The 17,018-nt window shown below is 39.4% G+C and overlaps 1 protein-coding gene across 4 annotated transcripts in view; it reads left to right on the top strand.

The window, feature by feature from the left end:
• The window catches only part of KIF13A (kinesin family member 13A), a 208,699-nt gene that overhangs the window by 165,787 nt on the left and 25,894 nt on the right, over positions 1-17,018 (top strand). For all 4 annotated transcript variants that reach the window (XM_079776435.1, XM_079776433.1, XM_079776436.1 and 1 more), the window contains exons 17-25: positions 3,359-3,569; positions 4,688-4,850; positions 5,930-6,070; positions 6,834-6,983; positions 9,273-9,434; positions 9,950-10,123; positions 12,645-12,796; positions 13,761-13,893; positions 14,083-14,229. In XM_079776435.1, coding sequence (XP_079632561.1) covers positions 3,359-3,569; positions 4,688-4,850; positions 5,930-6,070; positions 6,834-6,983; positions 9,273-9,434; positions 9,950-10,123; positions 12,645-12,796; positions 13,761-13,893; positions 14,083-14,229 — 1,433 coding nt within the window. The remainder of the gene's footprint in view (positions 1-3,358; positions 3,570-4,687; positions 4,851-5,929; positions 6,071-6,833; positions 6,984-9,272; positions 9,435-9,949; positions 10,124-12,644; positions 12,797-13,760; positions 13,894-14,082; positions 14,230-17,018) is intronic.

The following is a 17,018-nucleotide window of genomic DNA, read 5'->3' as shown; positions in this document are numbered from 1 at the left end:
TAAGGGTTCAAAATTAGGAATCAGACACCCATCTCATTTCACAGAGTGGACGGTAGCTCTAAAGCACAATTAAGGAGTGGTGAAGGGTCATATAGCCCACTTATTCCATCTGAGATTAAAAGGTTTTTTTCCCCAAAGGGATTTACTTCCCTTCAATTTAGTGCCTTGGGCCTGCTGGTGTGAATGAATCTTAATTCTCTTTATCACTTAAATGCCCTCCAACTACTACCACCTTCACCACCACCCTCTCTTTTCCATTCTTGGGACAGACAAGTAAGTTTGAGCTCATTTCATTTCATAGTTACAAACCAGGGAAACAGTGAACTAATAAAGAAGAGAAGTGCTCTGCCCAAAGTCACTGTGGTCCTTTTTCTTTTCCTAAGATACCAACCTCTTGGTATCTTGGCCTTAGGCGCCAGGCTCGCTGAGTTTTAAAACAGCTCATTCAAAAGGAGGAAAGTGATAGGGGGGAATTAAAACTGTGGACAATCTCTTGGTAGTTGATTGGTCATTTGAGAATAAACCAAATACTCTTTGGCTTCTGTCCTAGGCTATATTATAGAGTCAGATGGACTTGCTGATTAGGGTGATCTATTTTTTAAAAAATACGGGTACTGATAAAGGCTTGAAACTGGTTAATTAATTTGAAAAGAAAATATTATCAAATATATGTTAGAGAAAGGTGTTTCCAGACATGTGTTAGGATCAGAAGTTTAAAAAGAATACCCTTAGCCCCTGTACCTCTACCAGGGTTGTGTGGCATGGCCAGACCCAGAGTCCCAGGCAGGGCTCACCTGGCCAGCTGTGGGGCAGGCGCAGGGGAGGGATGCTTTGGGTGGCTCCGTCCTCCATATCTGCACATTGATTTGTGGCCACTGACAAAGCCTGGTGAGTGCTGGGGGTGTCGGTCATGGCAGCTGCTAACGCAGTTTAAACAGCCTCAGTCACATGCCTCTGTGTGGTGTGGAACCTTGGGGCGAAATCCCTCTGCTTCAGTCATTTAGTATCATGTTCATTTCTACACTCCATGGACCAACAAGCAGAAATAAACATTAAATATCTTATTCAGTGTCTTTAAGCAAAAACCCTAGCATATAATTTTATACAATGGTGTGTTTTCCAGTTTTCTCTCTCTAGAAAAGATTCGTAAACACTAAATTGGACTCTTGAAAGTAAGGCTGTGCATAAATATAAATGGATAATGAGGACCTTATTCTGTACTTTTTAAACCTAAAATCTAAATAGAGCACTAAAATATACTATTTGAGAAATATATATTTTTAATTCTAAAAGAACTTTCCTTCTCTAGCCCTTACAGAATCCCTTTTAAAAAATTCACCATAATATTCACATTTTTTTTCAGAAGTTTTAGGTTATGCCAGAAGTTCTAATGCTTTGCAATACATACATTTTTACTCTATCGGAAATGTCTTGTCCACTCATAGTCTGCCTTTCTGTAGGGTCTTTTTTTTTTTTTTCCCTGGGGATGAGGTGAGAGGGGTGGTTGATTTTCCATCAGTTTTTCAAGAAACTATTTTAGGAACTCTATGTCAGGACTCTATAAAGATAACCATTCTGCTTTGAAAAAATGCTGAATTTGAGAATTTTATATTAGCAAAGATATAAAAAATTTTTTAAATACAGGTGGGGCAAAAGAAGGTTTATAATTATGAGTACGTGAAACACAGAATTTATTCTTGTATTAATAGTTATTGTTGTATTATTTTTGTATGAATAATTATAAGCCTACTTTTGCCCCATCCTGTATTCTTTAAGAGAGTACTAATTCTGAGCAAAACATTGGAGGTGAGAATATTATACTAATTGATTATTAAGTTTATGTCTACCCCAGCCAGTTAGCTCTGGTCTGAGGTCAGATGCGATCTTAGGTCAGCTACTTAACCTTCCTGAGCCCCAATGTCCTCATCTTTAAAGTGGAAATGATATCCACTCTTAGGTTTTCCGCAAAGCTTTCATGAGATGATGCACGCATAGGGTATATTCCTCTACTTGAGATATATCCAGTAGCTAATAAATCATTATTGTCATTGCGGGTGTTACTTGTATTAAAATAACTTAATACACTGTGCATATTGTGATATTTTAATTGCTTTCTACTTTTTGTTTTGTATAGATTTAACCTTATTTTTTTCATCTAATATGCTCTTTTTTTCTCTTACTGCTCATGTAGAAAATTAGTACAACTTACACATTTATTTCCCAAATTCTTAAGGACCATCTGGAAAAGTCTGTCAGTAGCTATCATCAGGCGTTATACAAAATCTTAATTTCCCACTCTTATTTTGGAAGTTAAACTGAGAGTCAATAAATAGAAATACAACACAAATAGCACTGAGTAACAGGCAAGTGTGTTCACGTACAAGGAGGAAGTTAAGCCCCAGGCTAGTCTGAGAATATGGGCACATTTCATCTAGGTCCCCTGTACTCAGGGAAATATTTATGTGATGGTGGTTTTCCAGAGGGTTTAACATACTGTTTCCCTACAATCTACTTACTTAGAGATGCCAGTAACATTCTTTTTGCATATGTGGTCAGTGCCTTAATCTTTCTCCATGGCTTTGAGTTCATTAGTCGTTACCAAGTGAATGTCCTCCCTCAGCCAGGGAACTCCTCAGGACCAAGTCGTACCTACATTACACCTCTAGTCATAGAATGGCCCTTCTGCGCATGACCTGTCAGTATCTCTATGCTGTTCACCCACGTGCACGTTGCTGAGCTCTAGATCTGCAACAGCAAAAATCACAAAAAAATAGCCTTTTATTTTTGTAAGAATTACCCTCTTAGTTATTAGCACCTGAGAAATTTCCCAACCCTGTACCCAATCAATATTTTGCTATGATCTGTAAGTTTTGTTCCTCTCACATTAGAGAAATTCAGGAGTAGAGTGATTTGTGGTTAAAATCAGAAATATAAACCCTTTGTCATGTACCAAAACTGAATGCTAAATGGGCATAAAAATTCACTACCATAACAATCAGATCTTGTGTGGCTGTCTATGCCCTTGTCCTCGATTTCGTGACGTTTTTTCCCAGTGTATAGGACACCATCCCCTTCTCCTCTTCTCTCTGCTTATAGTAGGTTAGTGACCTAACATTAGGATGAGCTCATCAAATTGAAGAAAGTAACATGTTTACATATAGGACATTTATCTAAAATGTTAGTGAAAAGGAAACTGAGAGGGTTCCATCTGACAGGGCCGCTCAGGCCTCTCTTAAGGAAGCACATGGAAAGGTCAGAGTCTGGGGGCGGAAGTGGATGGTGCTTGCTGAAGCAGCACAGGCAGGCACCTGTCTTAGCCACCACTGAAGACACCTTGCCTTGTCCCTTGGCTCACCAGACCCAGTTCAAAATGTGGTGCAGGTCCTGGAGAAACAATACCTGGAAGAGAAGCGGAGTGCGCTTGAGGAGCAGCGGCTCATGTATGAGCGGGAGCTGGAGCAGCTCCGCCAGCAGCTCTCCCCGGAGAGGCAGCCCCAGAGCAGCGGCCCTGGCCGCCTGGCCTACAGCCAGACAGCTCAGCAGAAGGTGACCCAGTGGGCAGAGGAGAGGTAAGAATGGAACCCGGTCAACCAGAGTCAAGGCTCAGGGCCGTGGGGCTTTGGGGGAGGATTGTGAGACGTGTAAAGGGGGACAGACCTAGCACAGAGGGAAATCTTAGTCCCATATCTGGATTGTTAGCAATTGGCTTTCCTTTCCAAGGATATTGTCCATCCTAGGTATGTTTGTAGTTAGTTGTTAAAGACACACCACCACCCCCTTACCTTCAGTAAAAATGGTCCCAAGTTTGAAGGCTTAGAAGGTTAGGTATTAAAATGGAGGTAGAAATTTTCACTCCATTTGAATAATTCTTAGCATAAAAGCCTTTCTCCTTATTTTTTATTTCTCTTACTTTAGATTCTATTCAAATATAATTTAGTGTTAAGAAATCTCTTAAATGTGAATTTTTTTTATTGTGACTTTAAAACATTTATCTTAGCCAAAAATCTGAGAAGCAATGACTTTAAAGCATTTATATCAGAACTGAGGTAGCCCTAGCCGGTTTGACTCAGTGGATAGGCCTGTGGACTCAAGGGTCCCAGGTTCAATTCCAGTCAAGGGCACACACCCTGGTTGCGGGCTCGATCTCCAGTAGGGGGCGTGCATGAGGCAGCCAATCAATGATTCAGTCTATCTCAATCAGCCATCTAGTAAATGAAAAGCCCAGAATTTGAAAAAGCCAGGTGTGTCTATAGACCCATTAGTAAACTCCTGTGTTATAATAATAATTAATAGGAATAAAGCAGCATCAGACATTTACTGATCATTTATCATGTGCCAGTCACTAAATGCTTTATATTTATTTATCTAATCTTCACGTCTGCTGCTGTATTTTACCATTTTCACTCCCCATCTCACACATGAGGAAACTGAGGCGGGGAGGTTAAATGACTTGCCAGTCGTTTAGCTAGTCAGTTGGGCCAATGAGATAAAAGCCGAGCAGTCTGACTTCAGATGTCCTACTCTGACTCTTGTAGTCACGCTGCATCTCTCTCTAGCAAAGAGATGGTTAACTTGAGCCACATCCAGGGAAGATGACCACTGAGAGGAGAAAGGGGACTCGCTTAGAAACCGATTGCTGTTTCCTTTACTTTTCCATTTTCTCATTTCCTTTTCTGCTACACCACAGGGATGAACTCTTCCGGCAGAGCCTGGCAAAACTGCGCGAGCAGCTAGTTAAGGCTAACACCTTGGTGAGGGAGGCAAACTTCTTAGCCGAGGAAATGAGCAAACTCACTGACTACCAGGTGACTCTGCAGATCCCTGCTACAAACCTCAGTGCTAATAGAAAGGTGAGAATGAGAGCAAGGTGTGCATTAGTGAATCCTGTAAGATGGACTGTAAACCTGACCTCCAAGATAACCTCCCCAAGGAGATCCTCAAGTGAGCCAGAGTTTTCATTCTTCTTGAAACTTCTGCTGTGGACCTTCACTTGTATATATGCCCTTAGATATGTTATGATCAGAATATGAGAATTTGGGTGGCCTGAAGGGTTTGCTAATTTAAATGCTTTCTTTAAAACTAGAAATGTGTATAAGTAATCCCACCTGCTTGTCTCTTTTGTATAAATGCCCCCTTCTGAAATGAGGGTGAGGTTTATGTTTTGTTGCAGAGAACACAGTGTATTCTTACTTGGCTGCATTTTTACTACATTTTAAGTTTCAGAATAAGAAAGGGAGACTGGTATGCTGTCTTTACATTCACAGAGCACTCTGCAACCATTTGGATGTTTCCCATCAGTTCAACTTGAAAATTTTTCTCTTTAAGGAGAAACTTTGAAAAAGAATAGTTTTTCATCCATTCATTGTCAAGCCAGAAATGAGCGAGGGAGTGTCTCACCAGTCTTACTGGGTTGTGGTCATTTGACCAAGTTCTTCTCCTTTGAGAAATGTGTTCTCAGTCCATAGTCATAGAAGTGAACTTAAAATGTAAACATGCTTTTTGTATAAGGATGCTTATCATAGTGTCCTTTATAATAACAAAAATTTGAGACAGCCATAATATTGAACGTAGAATAGTCAAATAAGTAGTCCATCCAGATAATGGGTAGCTGTGCTACCTATAAATTCATGTTTATGAAGAATAGTGAACACGAAGATGACCATAATATGAAAACTGTAGAGAGAGAATTGGATAGGAAATTCATATTTTGTTTGGTTCTGCTTTTGATAAAAATGAAGTGTGTGCCTTGATATACATAAAAGATGGAAAATAAACCAAAATATTCTGTAGGTGGTAGAATTTCATCATTTTGTATATATTATATTTCTTAAGCTTGCTATTTTACAATAATGTGTATTGCTTTAACAATCCAAAAAGTTATAACAAGTTTGTTTTGTTTGTTTTGCTTTTGCTTTTCTTCATTCTGCAGAGAGGAGCAATAGTGAGTGAGCCAGCTATTCAAGTGAGGAGGAAAGGAAAAGGCACGCAAGTTTGGACCATTGAGAAGCTGGAGAATAGATTAATTGATATGAGAGACCTTTATCAAGAATGGAAGGAAAAAGTTCCCGAGGTAAAAAAGATAAAATGTAAAGGAGACTTTTAGAAGCAGAAAGTATAAATGATTTAATTGTGAGAACACAGACACGCACACTCATGTGCACACACCTGACAATCATTGTAGTGGTGCTCTGGACATTTAGATTAAGAAAGGAAAGTAAAAGTGACCTTGAAAGGAATGCTAAGTTGGGTCCGTAACATAACATGTGATCCCTACACAGATGGAACCAAATGAAGAGAACACAGTGTATTCTTACTTGGCTGCATTTTTACTACATTTTAAGTGAAATAAAGTGGAACAGAATTTGTGCTGCTGCGTCAGTGTTGTGAGAAGTCAGCTGGATGTAGTCTGTGCGGATTTTATATTCATTAGCATATGTTCATGCTCCCTGAGCTGTGATCATGGCTGGGTAGATTACTGTGAATAATTTTAGAGAGCATAATTTCACTTTCTGGGCATTATTAATCAAAAATTGATTCGGTGAAGGAAATGAGGCAAAGCACGGGGAGTGAAATGAAGCAGGCTGCAAATGGGGTGTGACAGGGAAGATGAGGCAATAACTGAAGAAGGATCCTCTAAACAGATAGCACTTAGTTCCCCAACTAACCATGTGCTAATTTTGTTTTATTTGTGATGTGATTCTAATTTTACTTTTTAAATTTGTTTGAGTAAATGCTTTTTAAAAACTGTTAATGCTAGTTTTAAATGATTTATTTTGTTCATTTTGATGTGTTATTTCCTTCTCTGCTGCCTACCTGCCTCTCCTATCATTCAGGCAAAGAGACTTTATGGGAAACGAGGTGACCCCTTCTATGAAGCCCAAGAGAATCACAACCTCATCGGTGTGGCTAACGTGTTTTTGGAGTGTCTATATTGTGATGTGAAACTTCAGTATGCAGTTCCTATCATCAGCCAGCAGGGGGAGGTAAGGATAAGCCAGCGTCAGAGAAAATGACAGTGGTTCAAGTTTTTGTTTTGTTTTCTATTTAAGTTCTTGAGGTTGATTCAGAAACTAGGCAAAAGAGTCACAATCCTCATTCTTTTTTCTCTACTAACATCAATAGAAACTATCAACCTTAAGTCATGGTTTTAAGAATATTATAACATATTTTATATTTTTGTTTAGTAATTTTTTTGTTTTAATCAAATTAGAAATCTTTGAAAACCAGATTCTGCTCTGTGCCCTGCATTCATTTCTTTTAATCTCTTACCCCTGTGATACACTCTAGTTCCCCCTGGCCTCTAAGTGGTCTTTTACAAGATTTGAAACCCAAAATATTCAAAGGAAACAAGCTTCATTATCCCATTGTTACCCCCTTTTATTATTTTTTATTTTTTGGTTAATCCTCACCCGAAGATATTTTTTCCATTGATCTTTAGAGAGAGTGGCAAAGGGGAGCGGGGCAGAGAGAGAGGGAAAGAGATCGATCGGTTCCCTCCTGTACTCACCCTGACCTGGGCCCTTGACCAGGAATCGAACCTGGACCCTTTGGTCCTCGGTCTGACGCTCTAACCGCAGAGGAAAACCAGCCAGGATTGTTACCCCCTTTTAAACTCTCATATTTCAGTTATTTAGAGATATGGTCTTATGTAGGCCTAAAACATTTCAGAAAATGTTCAAATTAAGACTTTTTTTATTTTTTCCATTCCATCAACTGATGTTTTAATTTTAAATTTAACCATATCCTTATTTCCTAGTTTGTCCTTCAATAACATGCAAGGTTATTTTTTGTGATTATTTAGAGCAGGCTTAGTTAGAATAGGATGCCATTCTGCCTAAAGCAAACCTGGAAAATCAACTGTAGGTTCCCAGTTGTGGTGTGCAAGTACACAGCCTACCTTCTACATGTCGTAACACCCCCTACCCTCCTAACCCCCCATGAACATTATGCTTTGGAAGACCAGTGGGCTGGAGTTGCTTTTTCTCATGTTAAAAACGGGCACAACTCCTGTGGCAAAAGGATCCAGTGGCTAAGTCAGGGTTCTTACGCTAGGGCCCATGGAGGGCTTTAGATTCCATGAATCCCCTGAAATTACATTAAAAATGTATTAGATTCTCAAAAGGCATTTAAAAAAAGCTTAAGAATCACTATCTTCTGATTTCTCTTATTCGCTCCCTCCCCCTTACTACTTCCTCCTATTTGTCTGCCTTGTCAAATACTCTAGCCACTGTCTCCCAGGTCCCTGGCGCCAGTGCACATTGCTGTGGAAGTTGGGTCTGAGCTACGTTTAAAAACAAGCTCACTATTTAAGATGACAGTGGCTCTGCCAGAACATGTGTCACCTTCACAGCTGCAGTGATTACAACCTCACACTGTTGTATAAAAGATAACTTGGCCAATTACAACTCCGGGAATGCAAATTTCAACAATTTTGATTTGTTTCTCTCTTAACTTTAAGAGAGATACTATTAAACTAGCACCTATTCTGAGAACCACCAGGATAGTGAGGACATTTTAAGCCCTTTTTTGGAAAAACCATTTTAAAGGAACTGTTTCCTTCTAACTCCCTGGCTGTGTGTGTGCTGTTTCTCCTGGAGTAGGTCTCACCCCCTCAGCTCCAGTGGGAATGACAGCCCATTCTTGACTCCCAGGAGAATAGGAACTCCCTGCACCCAGTGACCACGTCTGTTTGTTTCACTATTGTCAATACAACACTTAGCGCAGTTCCTGGCACGGTGTCAGTTCTTGGCAAATAGTTGTTGAGGTGATAAATTTATTCCATAACAACCAGTACATCATCTCTGTTGTAGCAGCTAGTCTACACTGTCGTTACTGGGCTTTTACTTCTCTGTCTTTCCCCACTTGACTGAGTGCCCTGACAGCAGAGTCTGCGTCTTTATTTTGGTATTCCCAAGAGGCCAGGTATTTGATAGCATGAGTAAGTGAACGAATATATACACACATGGAAAATAGGTGACTCCAGGTAGAATATGATAGTAGTCTTGAAGCTGTGTGTGGGCTATCCGGTACAAGAAGGATAAGAATGAAGATGACTCCCAAAGGCAAGTTACAGGCAGGTAAGTTTGGCTCAGGGTCAGGCAGGATGATTGGAGGGGCAGTCATGGAAAGGACTGGCTCCAGGAGTGCTGAGCTCCTCCTTGCTGGAGATGGCCGAGTGATAGCTCATTGGGGATCTTGTAGAAGGCTTTCTGCCTCCGTCTGTGTTGTCCCCGATGCCTTTTAACCCCGCGTCCTCTGGTCCCTTGACCCAGGTCGCAGGGCGTCTCCACGTGGAAGTGATGCGTGTCACAGGGACTGTCCCGGAGCGCGTGGTGGAAGACGACTCCTCAGAGAACTCCAGTGAGAGTGGGAGTCTTGAAGTCGTAGACAGCAGTGGGGAAGTCATTCACCGAGTCAAAAAACTGACATGCCGGGTGAGAGGACAGTGCTGGGAGGCTCAGAAAAATGACTTCTTAATTCAAAACAATTGTATAGAAAATTCTGTGAGTTTTTCACAGAGCATAGTAGAAGTTAAACTTTCTGGCAATAAATACAATGATGAACAGTCCTTTTTTCAGAAGTATAGCACGCTCTCTGATGACCTGAGTGTGGTATTTCAAAGGGCTGTGTATTTGGCATGCAAGGAGTGTGTTGTTTGTTGAATCATACTTTTCTAGAATGGTTGTATCTATATCAGAAACTCAATTACTAGGAAAATTTTAGAGCATTGTATGTATTTGTTGCCAAGTTTATATGCTAGTTATAGAACTACGGTACAGATTTCATTACAGATAGAACCCTAATGAAGCGGTGCCAGATGTCAGGTGGATGACTGATTATTTCATCGTTTAATCTTAAATTTGGGGAAGTTGGAATAAGAAAAGAATGCATAGTTTAATGTTTTCTTTATGGAAGTTATAGTTGCATTTTAAAAAATCTGTCTCTTCAGGTAAAAATTAAAGAAGCAACTGGGCTGCCCTTAAACCTCTCGAATTTTGTCTTCTGTCAATACACATTCTGGGACCAGTGTGAGTCCACAGTGGCTGCCCCAGTAGTGGACCCAGAGGTACCTTCCCCACAGTCCAAGGATGCCCAGTATAGCGTGACCTTCTCTCACTGTAAGGTATGAAATGAGTTATGTGGGAGGCAACAAATCTGAGTGTAGTTTAAAAGTCTACTTGTACTTTAGAAATTTCCCCCATAAGAATGTTTTATAGACATCATATGTTTATTGGGCTTTATAACCTCAAAGTGTACTTCAATATAATTTCAAAAAATTTTAAAGATTTTGAAATAAAATCTGAAAAACCTGTACTCGATATCGTACTCCCCAGAGGTGTGATGATCAATGACAGTTTGCTACATATTTTGATAAACGATTTTCTGTATTCCACAACATTTATATGTGTGGTAAACATATGCTCATGCATATGAATGGGCATAGATACACACTCTTTTTTTTTTTTTTTTAGAAATTTAATTTTCTTTATTGATTAAGGTGTCACATATTTGTCCTCATCCCCCCATTCCCATCCCACACCCCTCCCCACGGATGCCCCAACCCCCTGTTGAACTTAACCATTGGTTAGGCTCAAATGCATGCACACAAGTCCTTTGGTTGATCTCTCCCCCCTCCCCCCACCCTCCCCTATCCTCCCTCTGAGGCCCGATAGTCCGATCAATGCCTCCTTGTTTCTGGTTCTGTTCTTGTTCATCAGTCTATGTTATTCATCATTTCCCCTAGATACACACTCTTAATGTCATGCACACAACTTCTTAAAACACTTTTTTACAAAAATGTGATTACATTATACATATTGCAAAATTGTATCTCGTTACTTTGATATATGTGGACATCTTAACATGTAAGTTGCTGTAGATATTTTCACTCTTTTAAGTATAGTATAGAATTCTAAGCATATGAGGTGTTTTTTTTCCTTGAGTTTTTTTTTTTTTGGTTTTTTTTTTAATCAGTATGTCTTTTATTTTATTTTAATACTAGAGGCCCGATGCACGAAATTCATGCAAGGGGCTCCGCCCTCACAGCTGCAGCGGCTTGCCTCAGCCCTCGCAGCCTCGGCTTCGTCCGGAAGGACGTCCGGAAGCTTGTTCGGCTGTCCAGTCTAATTAGCATATTACGCTTTTATTATTATATATGTTTTTATTGATTTTCCAGTGAGGAAGGAAGAGAGATAGAGAGTTAAAAACATCCATGAGAGAGAAACATTGATCAGCTGCCTCCTGCACGCCCCCTACTGGGGATCGAGCCTGCAACCAAGGCACATGCCCTTGACCAAACTAGAACCCGGGTCCCTTCAGTCCACAGGGCCGACACTATCCACTGAGCCAAACCAGTTAGGGCTACCATATGAGTTTTGAAAGAAAATATAAAATGGGAAAAGCAAATTTGGGGGGAATATTGCATAGACCTACTTTAGGACATTAGCTGCCCTTCTGGTTTTCACATTGGAATGCCAGCAAGTCATTTTTGACAGACAGACTCTATTTTCTGTGTAATTTTGTTTTTCCATGGACAATCTTTAATAGGTACTCAAGACCTTTTATTTATTTTTTTTGTAAACTGTGCCTATTCATTCTAGTTCTACAATTAGAAAACAAATCCATATCACCTTTTATAAAATTTCACATATGTAAAGACTATCAAGTCTTTCTTTTTCTGAAAACAACTCACATTTATTACCTGTTCTCAGCAATCTGTTTCTCAAATTTTTCATTGATCATTTTTGTTTCTGTATTCCCTGTGTTTCTTTGGATCTACAAAGCTGCTATTTAGCAGGATGATAAAATCTGAATTTCAAGTGCATTCTAGTTAGCAGCTGGTATAGTAAATGATTCTCAGGGCCCCTGGAATCATTATGTGCCCTTGGGGTTTATTTAATCTTTAAAGTGTGTAGATTGTACTAATTGGTCATTAAGTTTATTTTTCTTCTAAAATGCTTGCTCTGTCTCTAAAGGAAATAAATAAGAAGTTAAATAGTGTGAGGTTGGATAGCTCTTGCCAGAAGTTAGTCACAGAGTTGTCTTCACCCTCTGAGTCGCGAGTGGAAAGAAAATTGACTTTGTTCCCTACTACTCAGTCAGTTAGCATTCGTTTCCTCACAGTCATCTGTTTGTGTTTTAAATGAGGAATTGGGGTGGGAGAGTCTAGGAACAAGAGCTCAGAATCATGACGATGATCATGTAAAATTACATTCTGTTATTAGTCTTCTACACCAAAGCAAGGAGCAATCAAATGTTCCTCTTTTGATGTGCTTACTGGTCTGTGCCAGCTGAACGTCAGAGCAGCTGGGGAGCTATAAATGATGAACCAGGACTGAGGGAACATAGAGTCAGTCAGCTCTGTAACTAACAAGCAGTATGACATGGAACAAGTAGCATTCTTCATTATCTTCATTTATAAAAGAAAGAGGTGGGGTTAAATTACCTCATACTATCACTTTCAGATTTTATATTCTTTTTTTCTTGATGGTGTTCTAGAAAACAGTAGAGATGGTTTTTAAGGTTGGGATCTAGCTAATATACTCCAAAGTGAACTATATACAGTTAAAAGGTAAAAAGAAAAATGTCACAGGTTTCTTTATGTGTAATTTTTGTCGCTCTGTCTTTCCTCCCCCTTACCCCAGGACTATGTGGTGACCGTAACTGAGGAATTCCTGGAGTTCATTTCAGATGGAGCACTGGCCATTGAAGTGTGGGGCCACCGGTGTGCTGGAAATGGTAGCTCCATCTGGGAGGTGGATTCTCTTCATGCTAAGACAAGAACGCTGCATGACAGGTTCGTACTTTCCTGTGAGCTTCAGACACAGGGCCAAGAGTACTAGTAGCACTTGGACAATAGTTAAGAAAACGGATTCTCTGAGCCTGTTTTCTCATTTGTGAAACGAGAATGGTCAAAGGAACCACTGGGCAACAAAGAAATTCAATGGGGAAAAGAAAATCTTTTCAATAAACAAGACTGAAAAATTGCATACCAATATGGAAAAAAACAACTTTGATTTTTACTTCACACCATACACAAAACTACATAAAGCTTATAGAAGAAAACAGGAGAATATCTTCTTGTAAAGTTAATCATTTGCCTGTTCTGTGACCCAGCAATGCCACTCTTCGGTATTTACCCAAAAATATGAAAACAAGCAGATTTGTACACACAAATGTTTATGGCAACTCTATAATATCCTAAACTGCAAATAATCCAAGTGTCCTTCAATGTGAGAATAGATAAACAAATTGTAGTAGTATTCATATAATAGTACTCAGAAATTTTAAAAAGACTATTGCTATCCACTTAACTGAATCTCAAAAACATGCAGAACCAAATAAGCAAGACCTAAAAGAGTATATATTACTATATGATTCCATTTACATGAAGTTCTAGAAAAGGCAAAACTAATCTATGAGCTTACATGGCTGCTACAGGGAGGGATAGTTGTGGGGTGAATGGGAAGGGCAAGAGCAACTTTCTGAGGTTAACGGTGGGATAGCTTACACAGATGTATGCATTTGTCAAAACTCATCAAACTCTGTGCTTGAGATCTGGACATGTCACTAAATGTAAGTTATACCTCAATAAAATATAAAGAACGTACACCAAAAGTTTTTGAGAGTTAATAGAAAATAGTCTACGGAACATCCATAGCACAGTGCCTAACACATAGTAAGTGGTCAGTGAACAGTGGCTTATTCCTAATAGTGTCCCTGGGCAATGAGAGTGCTGTATGTTGGAATGCGTTCTGCAGGTGGAATGAAGTGACTCGCAGAATAGAAATGTGGATCTCCATATTAGAATTGAACGAGTTAGGGGAGTATGCCGCAGTGGAGCTTCACCAGGCGAAAGACGTCAACACTGGAGGCATCTTTCAGCTCAGACAGGTAATCGGTTTGTTTTTGTCTCATGTTTCTTTGTCCCACTCTAACACACAGTCTCTGGAATTTTTGCATTATTTGACTCTTTGTTCCCTAATTTGTTTCCCTTCTTTGTCCTCTTCCCCCTTCACTCCCCATTCCCATTCCTGGCACCCATTTCCACATCACTCCCTCATGGCACCCTCACCTCCACAGGGTCATTCCCGGAGAGTGCAAGTCACAGTAAAACCTGTACAGCATTCAGGGACACTGCCACTTATGGTTGAAGCCATCCTGTCAGTATCTATTGGCTGTGTGACTGCCCGGTCCACCAAGCTCCAAAGAGGGCTGGACAGTTACCAGGTAAGACCAACAGGTTTGAAACAGAACTTAACGAAGATTGATTACTGCAGAATTAAGGAAATCCGTGATCTGTGATGGAGACACCTATTTGGGAATACAACAGAATTCCTTGCCTTAACCATCTGTTTGTCCCTGCCCTCATATTTCCACCCATTGCCCTTTTTCTAGATTTAAAATACAATATTGGCTTAGTGTTGATTAATAATTATTTTATTTATAAATATACATTTTAATGCTACAGTATTCATTTACTTTAGGCAGGTTTTGTTTTATATTTGGTCCAAATTATGTTGGATATTTGGCATTGCTGCCTGGCCTGATCCACTTACTAAATCTAGTGTTTTCATTTTTAAAAATTAAAAGATTAAAGCCTCTAGGAATTGATCTTCATATTACCGGAGTACTCCTTGAAAATAAACTTTAAGATTAGTAAATTGTCCCCAGTGTCCTAAAGGAATGCATGTGCTTCCTCAAGTCCCCAGTTTATTCTCAGGTATGAATTAGGGACTGGGAGAAATCAGACCATTACATTGGGGCTCCCTCACTGTCACATGAGAGGAAGGAGACACTTCTCGTGGAGTCTGGGCGTAAGCCCAGTCCATCTCAAGAATGATTCGCCTTCTATCTCTCTTTCCTTTTGGTTTCATGGATTTCAGGCAAAGACTTTTCTGGAAGCTAAAAAGAACATTCTTGGACTCTCAGGCCTTAAGGGAGGAATAGCTTTGTTAGACACTGCTTTCCTTATCTCAGGCCAGAGTTCCCAGGGCCTGGGGGAGAGTAGGAGTGAAACTCTGGGGACAGTCTTTTCCACAAGACTTTTCCTTGTGGGTGGAGAAGGCAGTTGGACTGTCTGTATTCTCATCCCAGTTCAGTCCCTCACTTGGCTGTCAACTTTGGGGTGGCCTCGGGGCCTCGTAGAAACCATTAGAGTGGGGAGACCTGTGTGCTTAAGTCTAATTTGGCCTCCCTGCATAGTTACCTTGACTGGGTAATTTTAAAAAGTTCCCTTTTTCTCTTCAAAATGATGAGGTAGACTTATTAGTTCTCTGAGCTCCCTTTCTGCTGTAAAATTTTTGTGGCTTAACAAGTTTCTGATCTTAAATAAAACTTTGAATCTGTGTGTCCTAAACTGTGACCTACAGAATATGGAATATCAACTGACTAAATGCCCCATTCTAGGAATATTATAAGGATTGCTTCTTTGCATTTTGTAAAACAGCTGTACCTCTTGAGTTAAAACTGATTTTTGTCAAGATTTGAGCTCTCAAATATCAGCCTTTCCCCAGTACTAAATGTTATTCTTTAAAGAGCATAGTACCAGTCATGCAAATTTAAACTGTGGCTATTTTAAAGCTTTTATTTATTTATTTTTACTGCCATGTCCAATCAAGGACATATCCAGTAACTTTTTGTTGTTGATGTAGTACTTCAGAAATTTTCTGATTCAGTAGCTCAGGCCAGTCCAGAATATGTTGGCATCACAACAGTTATCCATCGTAGAAGCTCAGGCTAGTTTTCAGTTAATAGAAGTATCTCCTATATCTAAAAAATAACGATAAATGATTCATTAACATGGGGAATTAATTCATGAAAACTTATTTCAGTATTTGGCTTGCATTTAATGAATTACTTACACAAATGATAATGGTGGCTGCCAAATTAAAACAAAGTATATTTTTTTAAGTCTAGACAGAGAATAATCTTAACTGTATTTTTAAAGCACTTTTAAGTAACAGTATATTTTGAAATATACTTAGGTATGAGGATAATGTAATTATGTTTTTAAACTTGAAAAACAAAAGTGTTTTTTTTTTATGACTAGACCACTATTTGAATACTAACCTTCCAGTAACCGTAGAAAAAAATGAAAGAAAGTTGTTACATGACCCAGCATTCATTTTGAATAGAACCTGCCTCTATATGGATGAATATTCTCTACAAATGGGAATTTCATTATTCTTATTTTTAAGGAAAATTGTCTCAACTAAAACTCTTTTATTTTAAACACTGTGATTTTATTTGCCAAATGTTTTTTGCCAAAATTGTTATTTTATGTTATTGTAAACAGTTCCTGTGGGTTCAATACAGTTCTGATTTTTCTCAGCTGTTGGGTATGGATGGTGATATACACAATCGTGAATAATGATAGATCCGTATATTTAAAATAGTGACCTTTGCTTTTATTGCAGTGGTCTAGTGCAGAGCCCTGAATGTAGATAGATTTAGGTTCCCCAGTGAGCTTTCACTGTGATGATTTCATCAGTGAGAGTGGTGTGGTGAGGTGGGAGACTACAGGCCTGCCCCCACCATTATGTGTGTGATTTTTGGATTAAATCACTTCATCCTCTGGGCCTTAGTTGCCTCATGGCTAAAACTCAAAGGGATCTCTAAAGTCCTTTCTCTGTCATTCTATGTTTCTAAACCTACTCTAAATCTCAAAGAGCTCGCCCACAAATACACAGCAACTATTTGCATAACAATGCAGTAGGCAGGTAGTCCCATCTAAGAGAGTTCTAGTTTTTAAATGATTCCTTTCTTTGTTATTTTTTAATGTTTTTTTAAATTATTTTTAGAGAGAGAGGAAGGAATAGGGATAGAGAGATAGAAACACGGATAAGAGAGAAACATCCTGCTCGCCCCTTGCTGGGATGGAGCCCGCAACCCCAAGCATATGCCCTGACTGGGAATCGAACCAGTGACTTCTTGGTTCGTTGGTCAACACTCAACCACTGAGCCACACCAGCAGGGCTCCTTTCTTTATTTTTTTAAACTTAAATTTCTTAAGTAAT

This window comes from Cnephaeus nilssonii (genome assembly GCF_951640355.1).
Source record: "Cnephaeus nilssonii genome assembly, chromosome: 7".
NCBI lineage: Eukaryota > Metazoa > Chordata > Mammalia > Chiroptera > Vespertilionidae > Cnephaeus > Cnephaeus nilssonii.
The sequence above is the reverse complement of the archived record's forward strand: the minus strand, read 5'-3'. Positions and strand labels throughout refer to the sequence as shown.